The sequence below is a fragment of the Salvelinus fontinalis genome, chromosome 11 (genome assembly GCF_029448725.1).
Source record: "Salvelinus fontinalis isolate EN_2023a chromosome 11, ASM2944872v1, whole genome shotgun sequence".
Classification (NCBI taxonomy): Eukaryota; Metazoa; Chordata; class Actinopteri; order Salmoniformes; family Salmonidae; genus Salvelinus; species Salvelinus fontinalis.
This window is the reverse complement of record NC_074675.1, coordinates 16,244,833-16,263,976: the sequence shown is the minus strand read 5'-3', so window position 1 is coordinate 16,263,976 and position 19,144 is coordinate 16,244,833. Positions and strand designations below refer to the sequence as shown.

Genomic DNA, 19,144 nt, shown 5'->3' with positions numbered 1-19,144 from the left:
GTTGAAGTAGAAATGTTTTGTCAAAATGTTCATATTACTGCAAAAGTTGAGGACTGACATTGTTTGGCTTTATTTTCCCTAACCATTCTAAAACAAGCTTTCATCTCTATAGAATATTAGAACAATTGCAGCAGGCCTTCTTGAAATGTATTTTACAATTTGTTACTGCTTATAACACAGTAATAAATCACATCAATTTGTATGTGTGTCCCACAGTAAACAAAACATATGAAGATGATATGTGTCCCAGCTTAGTATTCAAGCTTTCTCCTTTTCCTGATATTCCTTTGGGATTCCATCCATGAGTCAGTCAGTTCATAAGGCAGCATCAGCACCCCTCACAGAGAATGTAGCTGATGGTACGTTGAGATATGTCCAGTTGACCTACGACCTCCAGAGCTCTGGTACCCAGCAACGTCCTCAGAGTCACTCTGCTAAGTTGCTGCAGACTCAGAGGAGTACCTAGAGATAATCAGACAGCCACAATGACTCTAACAAAAGCCACATACGGGATGGAGAATCACAAATTGAAAATATTATTGCTAGACTTACTTTCATAATACTGTAAGCATTGTTCAGTGGGAGAGCCAGGCTTGGTGTAGTCTATGGGCTTTTTGTTGTCGTTGTCTGTGACATACACGTTGCCTCCAAAGTCCACCAGTAACTCAATCATGTCCACCATCTCTACTCTGGCAGCATGGTGGAGAGCCGTCTCATGGAACTTAGCTGCATTCACCTTGGCACCTGAACAGAAAACACATTCTGTTTACAGTCAATACTTACATTGTGGCAGATTTGTGAATGAAATTCCACAGTGTCCGCCCAGCATAGCAAATACTTGTATGTAAAACGTATTCATAAACACTGTATAGTCATACAGAACCATTGATATGAATACAGCAGTCGCTTGAGACAATGTTTTCCTCTTTGTCACCATCCTCACCTGCTTTGAGCAGCACCCTGGCACAGTCCACATGTTCCTTGGCACAGGCAGCATGTAGCGGGGTACCGAACTGGAGGTCAAAGGCCTCTAGCAAGGCTCCATGCACTATCATTAGCCTCGCTATATCTGCATTACCTACAGTATAGACAGATACGAAACGGTTTCATTAGATATGAAGTACTCACACATCTATAGACTTACGGTGCATCCTCCTCACACCCATCCCTTCTCTTGCACTCCTACCTCACTCGCCCTAGTGCTGCCCCTTATCGCCTTACCTCTTCCTCCAGTCCTCTTACCTCTCCTTGTCCTGCTTAACACCTATTCCACCAGTCTCTTCCCTCCTATCCTGGTCAGTCTTCCCTCTCTTGTCCTGTTTTCTCCCTCCTCCAGTCCACCTGACCCTGCCTTATCACCATTTCCCCAGTCATATACCCCCTCATCATTCCCCATTCTTACCCTTTATGCAGGCCTCATGCAGGGGAGAGGCAGTGAGTGCTGTGAGGGAGGGGTTGACTTTGGCTCCATGTTCCAGCAGCATCTTTGCACAGTCCAGGCTCCCCGCAGCACAGGCGTTACAGAGAGGAGTGCTGCCATGGATGGTCCTCACGTCCACCTGGGGAAGAGTGGGTAAAGTGATGTGATGGAGAGATAGAGAGGGACCACTACTTCTACACATGCTGTAGGTGTATTGGTGTCTCTTGCTCTATATACACTGCTCAAAGAAATAAAGGGAACACTTAAAAAACACAATGTAACTCCAAGTCAATCACACTTCTGTGAAATCAAACTGTCCACTTAGGAAGCAACACTGATTGACAATACATTTCACATGCTGTTGTGCAAATGGAATAGACAAAAGGTGGAAATTATAGGCAATTAGTAAGACACCCCCAAAAAAGGAGTGATTCTACAGGTGGTGACCACAGACCACTTCTCAATTCCTATGCTTCCTGGCTGATGTTTTGGTCACTTTTGAATGCTGGCGGTGCTCTCACTCTAGTGGTAGCATGAGACGGAGTCTACAACACACACAAGTGGCTCAGGTAGTGCAGTTCATCCAGGATGGCACATCAATGCGAGCTGTGGCAAAAAGGTTTGCTGTGTCTGTCAGCGTAGTATCCAGAGCATGGAGGCGCTACCAGGAGACAGGCCAGTACATCAGGAGACGTGGAGGAGGCCGTAGGAGGGCAACAACCCAGCAGCAGGACCGCTACCTCCGCCTTTGTGTAAGGAGGTGCACTGCCAGCGCCCTGCAAAATGACCTCCAGCAGGCCAAAAATATGCATGTGTCTGCTCAAACGGTCAGAAACAGACTCCATGAGGGTGGTATGAGGGCCCGACGTCCACAGGTGGGGGTTGTGCTTACAGCCCAACACCGTGCAGGACGTTTGGCATTTGCCAGAGAACACCAAGATTGGCAAATTCGCCACTGGCTGCCTGTGCTCTTCACAGATGAAAGCAGGTTCACACTGAGCACATGAGCACATGTGACAGACGTGACAGAGTCTGGAGATGCCGTGGAGAACGTTCTGCTGCCTGCAACATCCTCCAGCATGACCGGTTTGGCGATGGGTCAGTGATGGTGTGGGGTGGCATTTCTTTGTGGGGCCGCACAGCCCTCCATGTGCTCGTCAGAGGTAGCCTGACTGCCATTAGGTACCTAGATGAGATCCTCAGACCTCTTGTGAGACCATATGCTGACACATGCACATTTGTGGCCTGCTGGAGATCATTTTGCAGGGCGCTGGCAGTGCACCTCCTTGCACAAGGGCGGAGGTAGCGGTCCTGCTGCTGGGTTATTGCCCTCCTATGGCCTCCTCCACGTCTCCTGATGTACTGGCCTGTCTCCTGGTAGCGCCTCCATGCTCTGGACACTACGCTGACAGACACAGCAAACATTTTTGCCACAGCTCGCATTGATGTGCCATCCTGGATGACCTACCTGAGCCACTTGTGTGTGTTGTAGACTCCGTCTCATGCTACCACTAGAGTGAGAGCACCGCCAGCATTCAAAAGTGACCAAAACATCAGCCAGGAAGCATAGGAATTGAGAAGTGGTCTGTGGTCACCACCTGCAGAATCACTCCTTTTTTGGGGGTGTCTTGCTAATTGCCTATAATTTCCACCTTTTGTCTATTCCATTTGCACAACAGCATGTGAAATGTATTGTCAATCAGTGTTGCTTCCTAAGTGGACAGTTTGATTTCACAGATGTGTGATTGACTTGTAGTTACACTGTGCTGTTTAAGTGTTCCCTTTATTTTTTTGAGCAGTGTATTTAGCCCTACTGTAGCTGCCTCACCTGAGCCCCTGCATCTAGTAGCAGTCGGACACAGTTTGGATGTCCCTGGATGCAGGCATCATGGAGCGGGGTGATGTTGTCTACTGTCACCATGTTTACAGATGCTCCACCCTCAATCAGCTGTTTCACTTGAAGAGCCCTGCCTAAGGACGCAGCCTCATGCAACGCGGTTCGGTCTGCCCAAAACCCTAGTAGGAAAGGGAGAGGATCTGGCTCAAACATGACCTGCTGCGTATTTACGCATGGTTGCGCAATTATGCGTTAATCCAATGAACATTGTTGGGCAGTGAATGAAAGCAAACATATTTACATTCACCACCTTTCCGTCCATAATTGGAATGTATGTAGTTCAGATAAAAAAGTTGATAGCCAGTTTGCCCAAATCGAACACTCACCAATATCTCCAAAGTTCGAACGCCGTGCCGCTATCATTTCCATTATTGCAGGATTTTCCATTGGGAAATATTAGCGTGACAGATAAACAAAATCAACACGAGTGCACTGGGTTTATTTTTTTGGAACAGCGTCCATGTGACGATATTTGTTATGACAGGGAAGCAGCAGAGGCTTCTGGGAGTTGTAGTTCTAAGCGTGAAAATGACTTAAGTACGTATTTGCCCACCATGTTATAAGAGCTTTTTGATTTTGTGGACATGCCCTGTTAACAGTGCATTTTACCATTACACATTAAAACGGTTACAAATAGGATGCAATATTAATACCAACCAGCCAACACAGGAATTCACCAAATGATGGTCTTTGTCATACGAATCAGACTTGTCTGTTTTTAGTCTTGCATCAATGAATAACTCAAAAGGTCCTCTTCAGTGCAAAGTTCATAGATGCTTCAGCAGACAGTTGAGGTTGATATCATAAAATAGTATTAAAGAGGAAGTTTCAAAGGCAAAGCTCCCAATACTGAAATGACCACAAAAGCCCCTCAGACAGGAATACACCAACTCACTATTGAATAGGAACAAATACATTTGTTTTTTCACAAGTACATTTTTACTTTGCAGTACAGAAATCATTTGAGCACCGTCTTTTTGTATTATTATATATATATATATTTTTTTTTTACATTGATGACATTTAAACAGGGCCCTTGTCATATCAATACTGCCATAGTAGACATTTGGTCATTTTAAAGCAATTAGTCAACTTTACCACAAATGCCCAACCTGCTTCAGTCTGCTCGGGTCTGTTCATTTTTAATAGAATACTATTCTTTCCTTTACTAAGACATTATGGTTACTCAAGCTGCAAACAGGTCCAGGTAGTTTGCCTTCTTGCTGGACTATACTTGCTCGTTCAGTGGCTTGGTCTAGGTACAGTAAGATGCCTTGCCCAGGGTTGGCTACTAGAGGCTGGAGATGAGCCACTAGGACAAGGGGGCTGATAAATGAAAACAAAAAAACAACGGCCCCCAATCACAATCGATGGAGTATTTATATTAGCTGGTCACGGAAACAATTAAAAGCTTCCTCTCTCTCACACATGGTTATCGGTGGTCAAATGAAGCTTTGCCGGCCAAACCCTTTTTTGGTTATGGCCTGTTAGGAATAGTGCTTCAATATAACTGGAACAAGCCAAGCCACTCACCTCCCTCACAACAAAAACACCCGACAAGAAAAATACAACTGATCTGATCACATTTCATGATTCATTTCCCCAATACACTTATGTTTTTACATGGTTGCATTATTTATTTTAAGTATTTGGACAAAATAAATTTGACCCTCCCACACTGTGGTACTGTTTTCTTTTGATTGATCAATTGATTTGGCATCTGTGGACTAAACGCCCTCATCCAGGAGAGAAAATGATCAGTTACATAATGAAAAAGAATGTAGGCCGTATGTATACCAATGTTCAGTGCAACAACTCTCTGAAAGTGATTAGAAAAAGCATAACTCCCACCTGGCCCCCTTTTCCAGCGCTGTTATATTATAACTTTATATAGTGTGAACTTCCATAATGGGCAAAACATACACTTGGATCATCAGCCAGCCCATTTAATCTATATTTTTGTTTGGTTTTCCTTATTTCAGTTGTCGGCGGCAAACATCTGATATTCACGAGTGTTGCAGACTCGCTTGTTTCTCTACTGGTCAGCTGCGTCGCCGAAGATGTCGTTCTTCTTGCGCTCCATCTCTGCAAAGTCAAATTCTGTACCCGTCATCCGCTTGTAGATGTCCTTGATGTCGTCGCAGGTGGTCTCGAAGTGGGTGGTAGCATCGTAGGTACGGGACATGAAGATCTACAACAACAATAGGAAATCCATAGATGGTTAAACACAGGCAAACAAGACGAGCAATAATTGTATTTTTTGTTAACACAAGGTCACTGGATTTGCACAAGGTCACTGGTTAAGCAGAAACAAACAGAAGTAATGGACCCACCTGGCTTTCAGCACCCATGTCAGATGGTGCGTACTGGTCACTGATGCTCACAAACCTGCAGAGAGAAATGACAAAGTCAACAGGACCGTAGTAAAGACTAGTGGGAGACATCCAACAACAGTTTAGTGAGGAGGCTCGTACTTCTGCTCGACAGGCTCCAGCAGGTCCATGGCTGGTTTGACCTCCATCTCAGGGTTGTCCGTCTCCACCGTGGTGCTGACGATGGCCACATACTTCCCCTGTGCTGCCACATTATGAGTATAGGAGATCATGCACACGTAGATATCTGCAAAAAATTTAATACAATTTAATAAATTTTTTAAAAAGAGATCAGCAAATTCAATATCTCACTCCTTGTCCGAGTTGGATGCGATTTGGAGCAGTGATATGGTTAGGTCCATGCCACCCTTCAAATATTAACTTGATTCACCATCATCTCACCCTCAGCGGGGTCAGTGAAAACAGTTTTCAGGGATACTGGATCGTCAACCTAGCTTCCTTGTCCCCTTACAACCCTCCCCCAGGCATTTATTTTACGCCTGCTACGTGATGTTAGTATCATCTTAGTCGTAAGTAGAATACTTCAATACTTCTGGGTATTTGAGCATGAAGATGGTCTCTCATGTTCAATTTATAAATCTCATGCATTGTTTCCACAGGGGCGTTGCGTGGTGACATCACTTCCTGCAGCGGGGCTCACCGTGCTTCCTGTTGACCTGGTTCTGGGGGATGATGATCTGGCAGGAGTTGGCGTCGCTGGTGTTCTTGATGGGGTGGTTCATGATGCAGATGACCCGGATCACCTGACCGACCTTGGTGCTGCGGTCCATTAGATAGCTGGGATCGCAGATCAGCTGCTTACAGCGGGCGATCTAAGGGGGGGGAATAGGTTAAGTATTAGCGCTAAGATTACACATGCCTTCCTCTAGTCCTCAGAGTACAGCCTCTATATAAGCCGGGGAGAAATAACAAGATTCTTACCTCTCCCTCAGACTTGACTCCCACTACTTTTCCATCCTCCATGACGATCTCCTCAATGGGCTTGTTCAGCATGTAGGTTCCTCCGTAGATAGCACTTAGTCTACAGGAAGGAGACAGGGAACGAGAGGGAGAGATTCTGTAAAGAATGTTCAATTCTCTGACAATGTCAATTTTTACAAGAAGCACATGGTTCAGAATTCTATTGTATACTTTCAAGAAGTAGCACACTTTGAAAAGACCCATCTAAATTCGAACAGTCCAACAGAAAAAAAAAGAAGTAATCATTGGGCATTCTGCTGAACATTGTATTTGGATTCAAATGAGTCAAACTTTTATTTGCATAATGAAAGTCAACAAGCCAAAACTGATAAAACAAAAAGGCAGCTAGCCTGAAAATGATAGAGGTTAGAGGTCAGAGTTGAGGTGAGCCTTACCTGGCGAACCCTTGGGGCAGCTCCCCCAGGCCGTAGAGGGGGTAGAGGTACGGACTCTTGCCATATCTGGCCAGAGACTCGCTGTACAGCTTGATCCTGTTTAGCGAGTCCATGCAAGGCAGGTCGAGGTACCTGAGAGAGGGGAAAAACAAGTACGAAGACAGGGCTTTCTTTGAATATATAACCAAGTTTCTTGAAAGACTGGAAAATAAAATTACTATCCTTGACACCATGTGCTTGTGAGGCTACCATGTCATCTAAAAGGTTTCATAACGGTGACGTTCCAGGTCACATTTTACAGTCTCAGAATATTGCTATATCCTGAAATCTGATTATCAACGTAGTGCAACTGCAAACAGGACGACCTGGAACTCTTCATGCTTTTTAGTTAACCCCAAAATGGCCAAACACCTTCTATCTCTGGCTCAGCCAATAAGATGATGCAAGTGACTCACTCGTCTGTCCGGTAGAGGGCGAGGGAGTGTCCTGTGAAGTCGATGACGTCCTGGCCCAGGTCAAACTTCTTGAACACGTCCCTCATCGTTGTCTTTTTGGGGTCCACGCCCTCCATGGTCTTGGGGTCGTTTTCGTCAAAGTTAGCCACGAAAACCAGGAACTTCCTGAAGCGCCGTTTCTCAAACAGCCCCATCAGACCTGTAGGGGAGAGAGTTGTGCTATTCAGGGGTAGCTAATTATCTACATGATTGAGAGCTGAAAAGCAAGACAATACAGAACCAGTAAGAGGTTATTTGTGAGGAACTGGGAGGACAGTAAGACATTTTGACATATGACATGTCATCAATTCACTGTTTTAGACTGCTGTAAGCTGGATGGATATTAGACTTGATTAAAAGTTAACTCCGCATACAGTAAACCTGAGCTTATCGGACATCAAAACTACGAAACCCAACCTCTCCTCTATTTCCCATAGTACCCCTGTACCACTCACTGGATGCCAGGGCCTCGGTCTCGGTGGAGGGCACTTTGTAGATGCTGCCCTTCTTGTAGACGAAGCTGCCTTCGATCACCTTGAAGTCCAGGTAGCGCGTCACCTGTGTGATCAGCAGCATGCGGACCAACTGACCTGCACAGGTGAGACGGACAAAGCAGTGTTACCTTTCCCAGGCAGGTTAGGAGAACACAGTTCAATCCAATTCAAATCACTTTTACATATACAGCTTCATTCGTCTTCAAATTGAAAGTTCTCTCTGTTGCCTCATCCTGTCAATCACATCCAATCATTGCTAGGCAACAGGATCAGTCGCTTTATCAAATACGGCCACGACAACTACTGAATATTCCAGAATCACATTTTTGGTATTCATCCCTTCTTTGCCACTGAGACCAAGGATGAATTGTTATATCTAAGGCCCAGAGTTTTTCCTTGTCTTGTGACATGGTCAGGAAAACTCATGGCCCTAGTTAATATAATACATAATAAAAAGTGGTGATTAGTGTTTACCGTTGGCCATGAGGAACTTCGGGATGAGGTCCACATTCCAGTCCCGGCCTTTTCCCATGGACTCCGGTGGGGCGCCTGGGAGACTGAAGCGTTTATACAGCTAAAAGAGAAAATATTTGGCCATTTTGTTGACGCAGCAATTTAGCCAAGAGGAATACAACAGAGTGCATATATAAGCAGCAACTGTGACTATATTGATCATGTGCCGTCACCCATTTTGAAGGATATTAACATTAGTATGACTAGTTCCTTGTTCTCTTCCTCATGCCTCATCATTCGGATTCATACGGTTACAAACATTGCTGGGAAATGGGTGAGTATGCATCCTGTCAGGTATCTTGTGTAAGAGAATGGTGCAGTCTTTGTTTTCGTCTTGTGTGGCCTGTTGAGGTTGGTCTTAGGGGTCAGCGCCTCAGAGGTCAAGCAGTAGAGGTCAGAGATTGACTTACATCCTCCAGGGGAGTGATGGAGGCACTCTCTGCCCCGTAGTAGGAGTTCCGGTCCATGTGCAGAACCTTCTTCCCCTTCACCGACATGATCCCTGACAGTATGCATTCCTATTGGACGAGAGACAGGAAGGAGAGTGGTTTGAGCATCACAAATCACTTATACCTGGATAGTTGCCAAAATCGCACAGGTCAAACATTTGGAATGATAATTTAATCCTAGATATTGATTTTCATGTTTGCAATTGTATTGTTGTATGAATATTGCTGGTATCAGTATTTCCAGATACGATTGTTTTATAATGGCAGAAAATGAACTAAAAGCCTCAGATTTCACACAGCCCAGATTCAACTAGACAAGGAAATAGTTGAGGCTTTGTCGCAGAATGTAGTCAAAGTAATGAATGTGGTCCCTGTCTGGTTTGGCCCTGTCTTTTCATGCTCTGATAACTGACTGCGTGGCCGGCCAACAGTGGACCAATCCAGCTGCAGGGTCTCTATAATGATAGCTTATGCTAGTGGTCTACCCATGCTTCCCCTCTGCTAGCTGTGTGTGCACTTAAAATTGATTAACACTGATTATATAGTGTAAGCAATCATTTAGCCTAATAAGCAGGAATTTCCTAAAAAGAAGATTGATATGACACAGACAAACAAACATTAAATCCACTGATGAATCTTCCGGGAGAGTAGACTTAAGGCTGTGACTGCAGATGGCCTCTGGTGTGTGTGCGCGCGTTTGCCACTTTTGATAAGAGGGCAGTGGAGGACAGAGGGGCGTGGGTGGGACCAATTCAGTAAGATCCCCAGCCTGGTTAACAGTAGGGAAGGATTCCAGAATCTAGAACACAGAACTCTATTTAACATTCTGTCGTTCTGGAGTAGAGGCATTCTGTAGTGACAGTGTGACCACAAAATAAAGGGTTTCAGCAATGACCGCTAAAGCAGGGAGCTATGCAGAGAGGGGAGTAGGTTTGAGCGTCCAATTCAACTCACGCTCCATTTAAAAGACGGAATTTAGGCTAGATCAGACAACCAAGCTGCCGATCAGCAGCTTTCTGTTTCTCCCTTTGCAGTGCTAGGCTGCCATTCAAGTTCCTCTGTCAAGGCAATAGTTTCCCAAATTGAGTCAAGAATCACGGGCTGCCTGGTACGGTACTGCCGGCCGGCCAGAGGAAAACGTGCGTGTGTGACTGACTCTGGAATTCCCACAGTCTTTGAAAGGCTTTAAGATTACGGCAGCTGGTTTGTAGAAGCAGCAAACCACTCTGCATCATGTGATTCCGTGGACTTTATTCCAAAAAAAGTTAAACTGAAACGCCTCCCGATTCAGAACACTGTGCTGATAGACGGTTACCTCATCCAGTAGCTTCTGCCTACATATTGAATCCGCAATATTTGATCTTACTGTAACAAATCACCCTTGATAAGACTGTGGAATGACTCGGAGAAAAGGTGACAGGTTGTGTTTGACGGAGAAGCATATTTTATAGGCTACATTGTGTTGACAATGACTAATGATACGACAAACACAGGACCCCACAGCACAGTGTCATGATTCCACACTCCTGGTGTACACTGCTGCCAGGTCCTACAGGATGCACTATGTAACAGGAAGTGACACTGCACTGGTGTTGCTATTGTTTTAGTTTCCATCTCCCTAGAGTCAGCCCCACTCAGATCAGGGCAAAAAACAGCACCCTGCCCTGCTGTTACCATCATCATGGGGATACAGCGTCCCTGGCCCACTAGCCTGCCCCATGCTAGCCCTAGCCAACCCCTCATCTGGGGCTGGGCAAAATTAAGTTAAGGACAGTACCATTTCCTCACTACTGCATTTTCAGACCATGGGCCTTAACGTTAGACAAACAGAGACTTTTACTGAGCTAAAAAATAAAAAAAAAGAAGCACCGACCAGTCAGGTCTCTCAGGGAAAGAAAAATCAATGTCCACTCAGAGAGAAGCCTTGATGTCACTCAACGTGAGAATAAAGTGACGCAGGACTGCCTGTGCTCAACATCCGCAGCGGAAGCATGTGCTCATCTCACTGACAGGTAGTCTACCACAAGCACATGAGGAACGTCTGTTTCATAAAAGGCATCTTAGAAAAAGGTGCAGGAAATGCCTTTGATGTTCCATCCATAATGACCAAATTAGCATTTTAGTACTAATTATTACCAAGTATTTACAGATGTTTTTATTTTGTGGGAAAAGGGCACCATAAAAGGTGTTACTGAAAGTCCAAACGTGCCTTGAGGATTTCTGATGAGAAAAATACATTGGCAAGTGTCTAAGCTGTTCATATTTCCCTATTCATTTAGGAAGACAATCAATTTGGTTGCGTGGTGTAAATTGTCCTTGTTTCGCATCACAGTTGTGTAAATCCATTAAATATACATGGAGGGTGGCAGGTAGCCAAGTGGTTAGAGTGTTGGGCCAGTAATGAAAAAGGTTGCTGGTTTGATCACCCGAGCCACCAAGGTGAAAAACCTGTCAATGTGTCAAGGCACTTAAGCCCAATTTGCTCCAGGGGCGCCGTTCTACTATGGTTGACACTGTTAAACGACACATTTCACTCTCCGGGGTGTTTTCTTTTAGGTGCTGTAACTTCCTGAATAATATATTGCACTAAATGGATGCCTCCCAGACACAATTTTGAGTGGCATGTGACTCAGGCAGCCCTGCTGTCTGCAGGCTCTGACATTCTGCTGGGGGTAGCCTAGTCATCACAACCTCAGGCTGAAAGAGATCGAAGAGACCAATCCTCAATTCAGGAAGGAAGAGTCAAACACAAGCAATAAAACAAATTGAAGTGAGGGGGGAAAGGTCAGTTAAATCTTTAACACAGCGGCCCTATAAAAAGCAGGTGGATTTTTATGATGAGTGACTGACTGAGGCCCACTCTGAAGACGGTAAAGTGTTGGGCGGCTCTCTGAAGTTCAAAAGGCGTGTGAGCCACGCTGGGAACAAGAGTGACTGTGTGACAGTGCCACCCTGGCTGACATTTCCCCACAACTCCTTCATGTGTGGCACCAAAAGGTTATGATCCAATATCTGGACTGCAAGAAGAGTGCACCTGTAATGTCATTGCGCACTCTCAGGATCCACACACAGTACTAGAACCATCACATCATCTTACCTAGCTCTATTTGAATGACGCTCAAAGATGTTACCTAAATCTAATGCCTCCATGTTTCATCTACCACTGCAGCCCTCTATCAGGAAAAAGGTTAGCTTGGCCAGGACTCAAATTACATCACATGAATGACATCACAACCAAAAGTATCAAGCGGTGGTGCAAAAGAGGGGCTATAATATTGATGACCATGCCCTCCTGGGCCTCATCCTTTTAGTAAGGGGACAGATGGACAAGGACCCCCCCACCCCCCCCAGTCACTGGGGAGACTAGAGCTGGATTTTTACTATGCCCCAGCTGCAGAGGAAGAAGAACACATACATTAAAAGCATATCCCAGAACAGCCAGTTCTCCTTTCCCCACCATGTCTTTCTCAACCACAAAGAGGAACCACATAGACCACAATCAGTGTGGAGTGTGTGTGGCGGGTATTTGAGATGCTTAAATAAATGCCAAACAGAACTGGATACTTGTGTTGGATTATGAGAATATGAAACTTACTTACTTACTTACTTATTCATGTCACTGTGGGAGAGAGGGTAATGTATAATGTTTACATTATGCTAGAATATGTTATTGTTAGCCATCAGGGATCCTATAGGAGGGATCCTCTGGGAGAAGAGACAAAGTCTGGTACTAGGCACCATGAAAGCGGTGAGTTGGGGAGGAGTGAGCACTTTGGGGTAGAGGTCAGGTCAGATGAAGTGAGGAAGAACAGATGTCACTAAGGTTCTGTCTAGCAACAGATGCATTGGCTGTTCAGATGTGTAGGAGGAGACTTAGCATAGGAGAAAGGGTTAAATATCAGTGCTTGTGTGAATACGTTTTTGTCTGTTCAGCTGTTCGATCTTTTGGGAAGAATAAACTTGGTTTAAGCCTTCATAGTGTCCGTCGAGTTCGTACTCTGATAATTAGAACCTAACATAGTATAGGGTGCCAGTTAGGTCTACGTGATGCCTCAGAGCTCTCAGACAACGGTCTGACTCGCTTTTGCAGAACTTAAACTTGCCCTGTACTCTCAGTTCCTTTGTGACCGAACCACAAGCATCTGCAGTCTAAAACAACACAGGAGTCACCAACCCTAAATCCAACACTTAGCCAGGCTGCCTACCCCTACCACTGACAAACCAAATGCATTCCTGACTGCCGCATCCTGTTGGAGCGGACGACACAAAACGTGGCTGCACAGGATTCTGAACGATTTCACAACATTCCTGAATCGAATATGTTATGTAATTAGTTATGTAAACATGGAATGTGACAGTCAGTGTGACTGACAGCAAAGGAACTAGCTGGACCTATATCAGTGAAAGTATTGCTTTCAAACCTTGGCAATGGATTGTTTCACATGAAACAGTATGATTTTGTCTTGTGTGTGTGTTCTATTGCTGAACTGTTATTTTTAACAAAACACTCCCTCACGTGAGTCAGACATGTGAGACAGACAGGAAACTCAATAGATAATCTGAGTGATGCCTCAGAGTACAGAAAATTATATTACAAGTCTTTCCTGTTATGCATCAACCGAGTGTTTTACGGCTGAGTAAAGCAGTGGCAACAACATATCGATCATTTTGGTTCTCTCAATGTTGGCTAGTTAGCTGGCTAGTGGACAAACTAATTAGCTAGTACTGCTGAACCAACTTGAGAAACTAGCTGGCGAAATCAGGGTTTCCCAAACTCGGTCCTTGGGCTCCCCCTTGGTGCACATTTGTTTTTTGCTATGATTACTTGAGTCAGCTGTGTAGTGCTAGGGCAGGCCAGAGTTTGGGAAACCCTGAGCTAAGTAACATTAGCTAGCTACATTCAGGTTTGGTGGATTATTCAGGCTGCACAGGGTACACTTCTCCACTGCTTTGCCCTATGCTCTAGCTTGCGTGGTTACTGGTGTGTAATTTTTAGGATCCTCTCTGAAGTTCTGGAGACTTCATTTGACCCAGACCCGCTTCTGATAATCCTGGGAGTGTCTGATTCCCTAATCGGACTAACCAACCCCCAAAAACAACTCATCTCTTACAGTCTCATTTCGGCAAAAAAACGAATCTTGTTGTTATGGAAAAAGAGGGAAGCGCCCACTACCAAATTATGGCTCAGCGAATTGGCAAACACTGTACACTTAGAAAGGATTAGATATATTCTGAACAATAAATTATTAACATTTGATCAGATCTGGCAGCCTTTCCTCTCTTACTTAAACCATTCGGCGCTGTGAATTTGTACTTTTTAACGCACTCTCCATTGTAATATTTTAATCCACCTCTGGGCAGCACGTGTTGGCACCGCCACCCGAGCAGCGGGGAGGGGTATAAGGGGAAGGGATAAAGGGGGGGAGGGATAAAGGGGGGGGAATAAGGGGGGGGTGACACCCACCCTCTTTCTTTCTACCTGTCCTTGTTTTGTATGTCTTGTAATAATTGTTTTGTACCCAGAACTCTGGATCTTTTTATTTCTATCTGCTCTTTTATGTTTAGTTAAAAATTGTATACCTGCCTTTCATACCTATACACCCTTCCTGTGTGTGTTCAATAAAAATATTTGAACAGGTTTGGTGGATTATGGTTCAGAAATTGCAGGTGTGGCTGTTCACTACCAATTCATTTTACAAAACACTGAATTAGCTAGCTATTTATACCGAACAAAAATATAAAACGCAACATAGTCCCATGTTTCATGAGCTGAAATAAAAGATTCCAGAAATGTTCCATACACATAGCATAAAAAGCTTCTCATATTTGAGCACATCACTTTTAGTGAGCATTTCTCCTTTTCCAAGATAATCCATTCACCTGACAGGTGTGGCATATCAAGAAGCTGATTAAACAGCATGATCATTACACAGGTGCACCTTGTGCTGGGGACAATCAAAGGCCACTAAAATGTGCAGTTGTCACATAACACAATGCCACAGATGTCTCAAGTTGAGAGTGAGCGTACTATTGTCATGCTGACTGCAGGAATGTCCACCAGAGCTGTTGCAAGATCATTTCTCTACCCTAAACCGCCTCCTATGTTGTTTTAGAGAATTTGGCAGTAGGTCCAACCGGCCACCACGCCAGCCCAGATCTTCCACATCCGGCTTCTTCACCTGTGGGGTCGTCTGAGACCAGCCACCCGTACAACTGATGCAACTTGTGTTTTGCACAACCAAAGAATTTCAGCACAAACTGTCAGAAACGATCTCAGGGAAGCTCATCTGCGTGCTCGTTGTCTTGACCTGACTGCAGTTTGGCTTCGGCGGGCAAATGCTCACCTTCGATGGCTACTGGCACGCTGGAGAAGTGTGCTCTTCACAGATGAATCCCGGTGTCAACTGTACCGGGCAGATGTCAGACAGCTTGTATGGTGTCGTGTGGGCGTGCGGTTTGCTGATGTCAACATTGTGAACAGAGTGCCCCATGATGGCAGTGGGGTTATGGTAGGCAGGAAGCTACGGCCAATGAACACAATTTAATTTTATTGATGGCAATTTGAGTGCACGATACTGTGACGAGATCCTGAGGCGCATTTTTGTGTCCTTCATCCACCGCCATCACCTCATGTTTCAGCACAATGAACAGCCGCATTTTGCAAGGATCTGTACACAATTCCTGGAATCTGAAAATGTCCCAGTTCTTCTATGGCCTGCATACTCACCAGACATCTCACCCATTGAGCATGTTTGGGATGCTCTGGGTCGACGTGTAGGTCGTGTCCAGTTGCAGCCAAGATCCAAAAACTTTGCACAGCAATTGAAGAGTGGGACAACTTTCCACAGGCCACAATTAACAGCCTGATCAACTCTATGGAAAGGAGATGTGTCACGCTGCATGAGGCAAATGGGGGGCAAACTAACAGATGGATATCTGTACTCCGGGTCATGTGAAATCAATAGGTTAGGGCCTAATTTATTTATTTCAATTGACTGATGTTCTATATGAACTGTAACTCAGTAAAATCTTTGAAAATGTTGCGTTTATATTTCTGTTCAGTGTACTAACCCATCATAGGTACACCAGTTAGATTAGCTAACTAGTTACAAGTTAGCTAGCTAAACTGATACTCGCGGGGAGAATCTCCTCCCCAAAACAAACCAAAACCATCGCCTGTTAGAGAAATCCAAGCACTCATGAATAAAGCTTCATCGCATGGTGATGGTAACGTTACATAAATTGGTATCCAACTCGAAAATTACACTAGCTTTGTATCACACTCAACATGAGAGCATAGGCACACTTGTTCAAACTAAAAAGGACAATACACCAACAAACTGGGACACGTTAGCCTAAACAAAGCTGTCATCAGCTACAGTAGCTATCCAGCTAACCAATTAGCTACCAATGCCAGTTAGATTTTTCAATTTGATCGATAAACAGCATGCATGAATATGACACTGAGGCACCACCTTAAAATGACGTTAAACGTATTAGTTGTTACCTAGTTAGTTACCGAACGTTAAGTTCATTGAGAAAAATACTTGTGAATGCAAACATTGACAGACATGACCACTGACAGTAGTTAGCTAGCTAGTTTATTAGGCCCAGCCGATAGTTGAACTACGCTAGCTAGCGCCGTAGCGGGTTAGCAAATCTCGCACAGTGGCAATTGAAGGAACATATTCCCTCTGAGCATCGCTTCAATTATTCAAGGAACGAAATGGCATGGTACAATTATTCTCACCGTCAGTCCGGTACCCAGCACGATAACGTCGTATTCTTCATTCATTTTCCCAAGTATTTTCTCCTCTTTTCCTGAATATTGGCCCGAAGAAAATGGAGATCTGCAAAGCTGGAAATGAAAGGGGCTGTGGTTCAACGTAAAGCAATTCCGCTTCACTGTAGGGGAGGAGCCTATAGTCTTCTGTTAGTAAAGGTAACATTTCTTCGATTGCTGGATATTGATAATGAATCGATTATGTATTTATCAATGGACATTTCCCTTAATATATTTTTCATAAGAATCGTGATTTTATTCATCTTGTAATTTGTAAAAGTCTACTCTAGATACCGTACTCCACCACCTGCCTATGCTGAGCATTTATTTTGTCGGAAGTGTCCTCTTTGTGACATTGTCCTTAGCCACATTATACGGAGTATGTATGTTCTCTCCCGTGTGTATGTGTGTGTGCTATGCATAGATCACCTTAGTTCACTAAGTAAGTCTTTCCTGGATGGACTGGATTCAGTCCACATTGCATCCTCAGTTTGCTTTGGTGAGTCAGTAGGTCAGGTGACAAACCCACACAATCATAACAACATATACTCCCCTAATCCTTTCATTAATCCTTCATATTCCAAACTGCCACATGGTATTATGTATAACAACATATGCAGTGCCTTCAGAAAATATTCACACCCCTTAACTTTTTCCACATTTTGTTGTGTTACAGCCTGAATTTAAAGTGGATTAAATGTAGATTTTTTTTTTGTCCCTGGCCTACACACTACCGAACATTTTACTAATTAATAAAAAATAAAAATTAAATGTCTTGAGTCAATAACTATTCAACCCCTTTGTTATGGCAAGTCTAAATTATTTCAGGAGTAAAAATGTGCTTAACAAGTCACATAATAAGTTGCAAGGACTCACTCTGTGTGCAATAATATTGTTTAACAAGATTTTTGAATGACTACTTCATCTCTGTCCCTCAGTCAAGCAGTGAATTTCAAACACAGATTCAACCACAAAGACCAGGGATGTTTTCCAATATCTCGCAAAGGACACCTATTGGTAGGAGAAAAATTAAATAAAATAGACATTGAATTTCCCTTTGAGCATGGTGAAGTTATTAATTAAACTGTGGATGGTGTATCAATACACTCAGCCACTACAAAGAGCCAGCAGCATACCACCCTGCATCCCACTGCTGGCTTGCCTCTGAAGTTAACCAGGCTTAGTCCTGGTCAGTTCCTGGATGGGAGACCAGATGCTCTAGAAGTGGTGTTGGAGGTGTAGGCAGGAGGCACTAAAGTAAAAGTTTGTGATGGAACATTTTATGTTTGTGCTTTTCTAATAACCAATTTCTGTGTTCATGCAAGTGACTGATTGAACGAATCCTCACTATCAGTATCTGCAATTTGGCAGCACGCCCTGAACCTTGTTTTGAGAAAGGGATATCTCAGTTTCAAGGTCTCAGCTTTGAGAAAAGAAGCCTCGTGAGGTACTGATCTGTCACATGCATGACCCTGTATTGGTCGGTCATATGAATGAAGCAAACGTTAATGATGAATGAATTATGAATGATGAATAAGCTAAATCATGCAAATATAACTTGTATGTATATAAGAGAACGAACGGGACTGCCCTGGGTAGAGCTCCTGATTGACATGTGTACTTGGTGCATTGAGTTGATCGGAACCTCTCCAGCATGCTGATAATAAAGAATGATTAATTTAAGATTGATTTTGAGTGTCCCTGTAAAGAATTTACACAACAAAAGCAATTCACTTTTTGTCCTGAATAACAAAGTGTTATGTTTGGGGCAAATCCAACACAACATATCACTTACTACCACTCTTCATATTTTCAAGCATGGTGGTGGTTGCATCATGTTAAAAGAAACGGAATAGAGCTAAGCACAGGAAAAACCCTTGTTCAGTCTGCTTTCCAACAGACACTAGGAGACAAATTCACCTTTCAGCAGGACAATAACCTAAAACACAAGGCCAAATATACACTGGAGTTGCTTACCAAGACAACATTTAATGTTCCTGAGTGGCCTTGTTGCAGTTTTGACAGAAATTGGCTTGGAAATCTATGGCAAGACTTGAAAATGGCTTTCTAGCAATGATCAATAATTTTAATCCCACATTTTAACACTACAAAATGTGGAAAAAGTAAAAGAGTGTGAATACTTTCTGAAGGCACTGTATTGGTTTCATCCCCATCAACAAAATCCACACAGAAAGAAATTGTATGAAGTTATTATTCTGCCATCCAGAATACCATTAATGTCTATCATTTATTGATTCTCCATTCAGACAGTAGTTGATGTCAAATCACATTCAAACACTCTGAGCACGTCTGGTTTTTTGGCAAGCTGTTGAGCAGTAGTGCCCG

The 19,144-nt window shown here is 43.9% G+C and overlaps 2 protein-coding genes across 2 annotated transcripts; both read right to left on the bottom strand.

Annotated features, from left to right (window-relative positions):
* Positions 1–46: 46 nt before the first annotated feature.
* On the bottom strand, positions 47–3,736 carry LOC129865167 (ankyrin repeat and SOCS box protein 13-like). The gene is made up of 6 exons (XM_055937688.1): positions 3,644–3,736; positions 3,249–3,436; positions 1,403–1,559; positions 944–1,078; positions 553–744; positions 47–462 (listed from the first exon to the last, which is right to left on the bottom strand). The coding sequence occupies exons 1-6, from the start codon at positions 3,702–3,704 to the stop codon at positions 329–331; spliced, it is 867 nt and encodes a 288-aa protein (XP_055793663.1). The 5' UTR covers positions 3,705–3,736; the 3' UTR covers positions 47–328.
* Positions 3,736–16,930, bottom strand: LOC129865164 (rab GDP dissociation inhibitor beta-like). Its single transcript, XM_055937683.1, has 11 exons — positions 16,766–16,930; positions 8,977–9,084; positions 8,528–8,627; positions 8,015–8,149; positions 7,521–7,719; positions 7,066–7,197; positions 6,632–6,731; positions 6,351–6,522; positions 5,792–5,936; positions 5,651–5,705; positions 3,736–5,508 (listed from the first exon to the last, which is right to left on the bottom strand). The coding sequence occupies exons 1-11, from the start codon at positions 16,808–16,810 to the stop codon at positions 5,353–5,355; spliced, it is 1,347 nt and encodes a 448-aa protein (XP_055793658.1). The 5' UTR covers positions 16,811–16,930; the 3' UTR covers positions 3,736–5,352.
* Between the last annotated feature and the right edge of the window lie 2,214 nt (positions 16,931–19,144).

Bases quoted from the DNA above. Each gene is read 5' to 3' on its own strand.
- LOC129865167 (XM_055937688.1), bottom strand. From the start codon at position 3,704: ATGGAAAATCCTGCAATAATGGAAATGATAGCGGCACGGCGTTCGAAC. The intron at 3,437-3,643 runs GTGAGTGTTCGA...CTTTCCTACTAG, and splicing joins TTCGAACTTTGGAGATATTG to GGTTTTGGGCAGACCGAACC. The intron at 1,079-1,402 runs GTAAGAATGGGG...TCTATACTGTAG, and splicing joins GCATGAGGCCTGCATAAAGG to GTAATGCAGATATAGCGAGG.
- LOC129865164 (XM_055937683.1), bottom strand. From the start codon at position 16,810: ATGAATGAAGAATACGACGTTATCGTGCTGGGTACCGGACTGACG. The intron at 9,085-16,765 runs GTGAGAATAATT...CTCGTCCAATAG, and splicing joins TGCTGGGTACCGGACTGACG to GAATGCATACTGTCAGGGAT. The intron at 6,523-6,631 runs GTAAGAATCTTG...CCCCCCCCTTAG, and splicing joins GAGTCAAGTCTGAGGGAGAG to ATCGCCCGCTGTAAGCAGCT.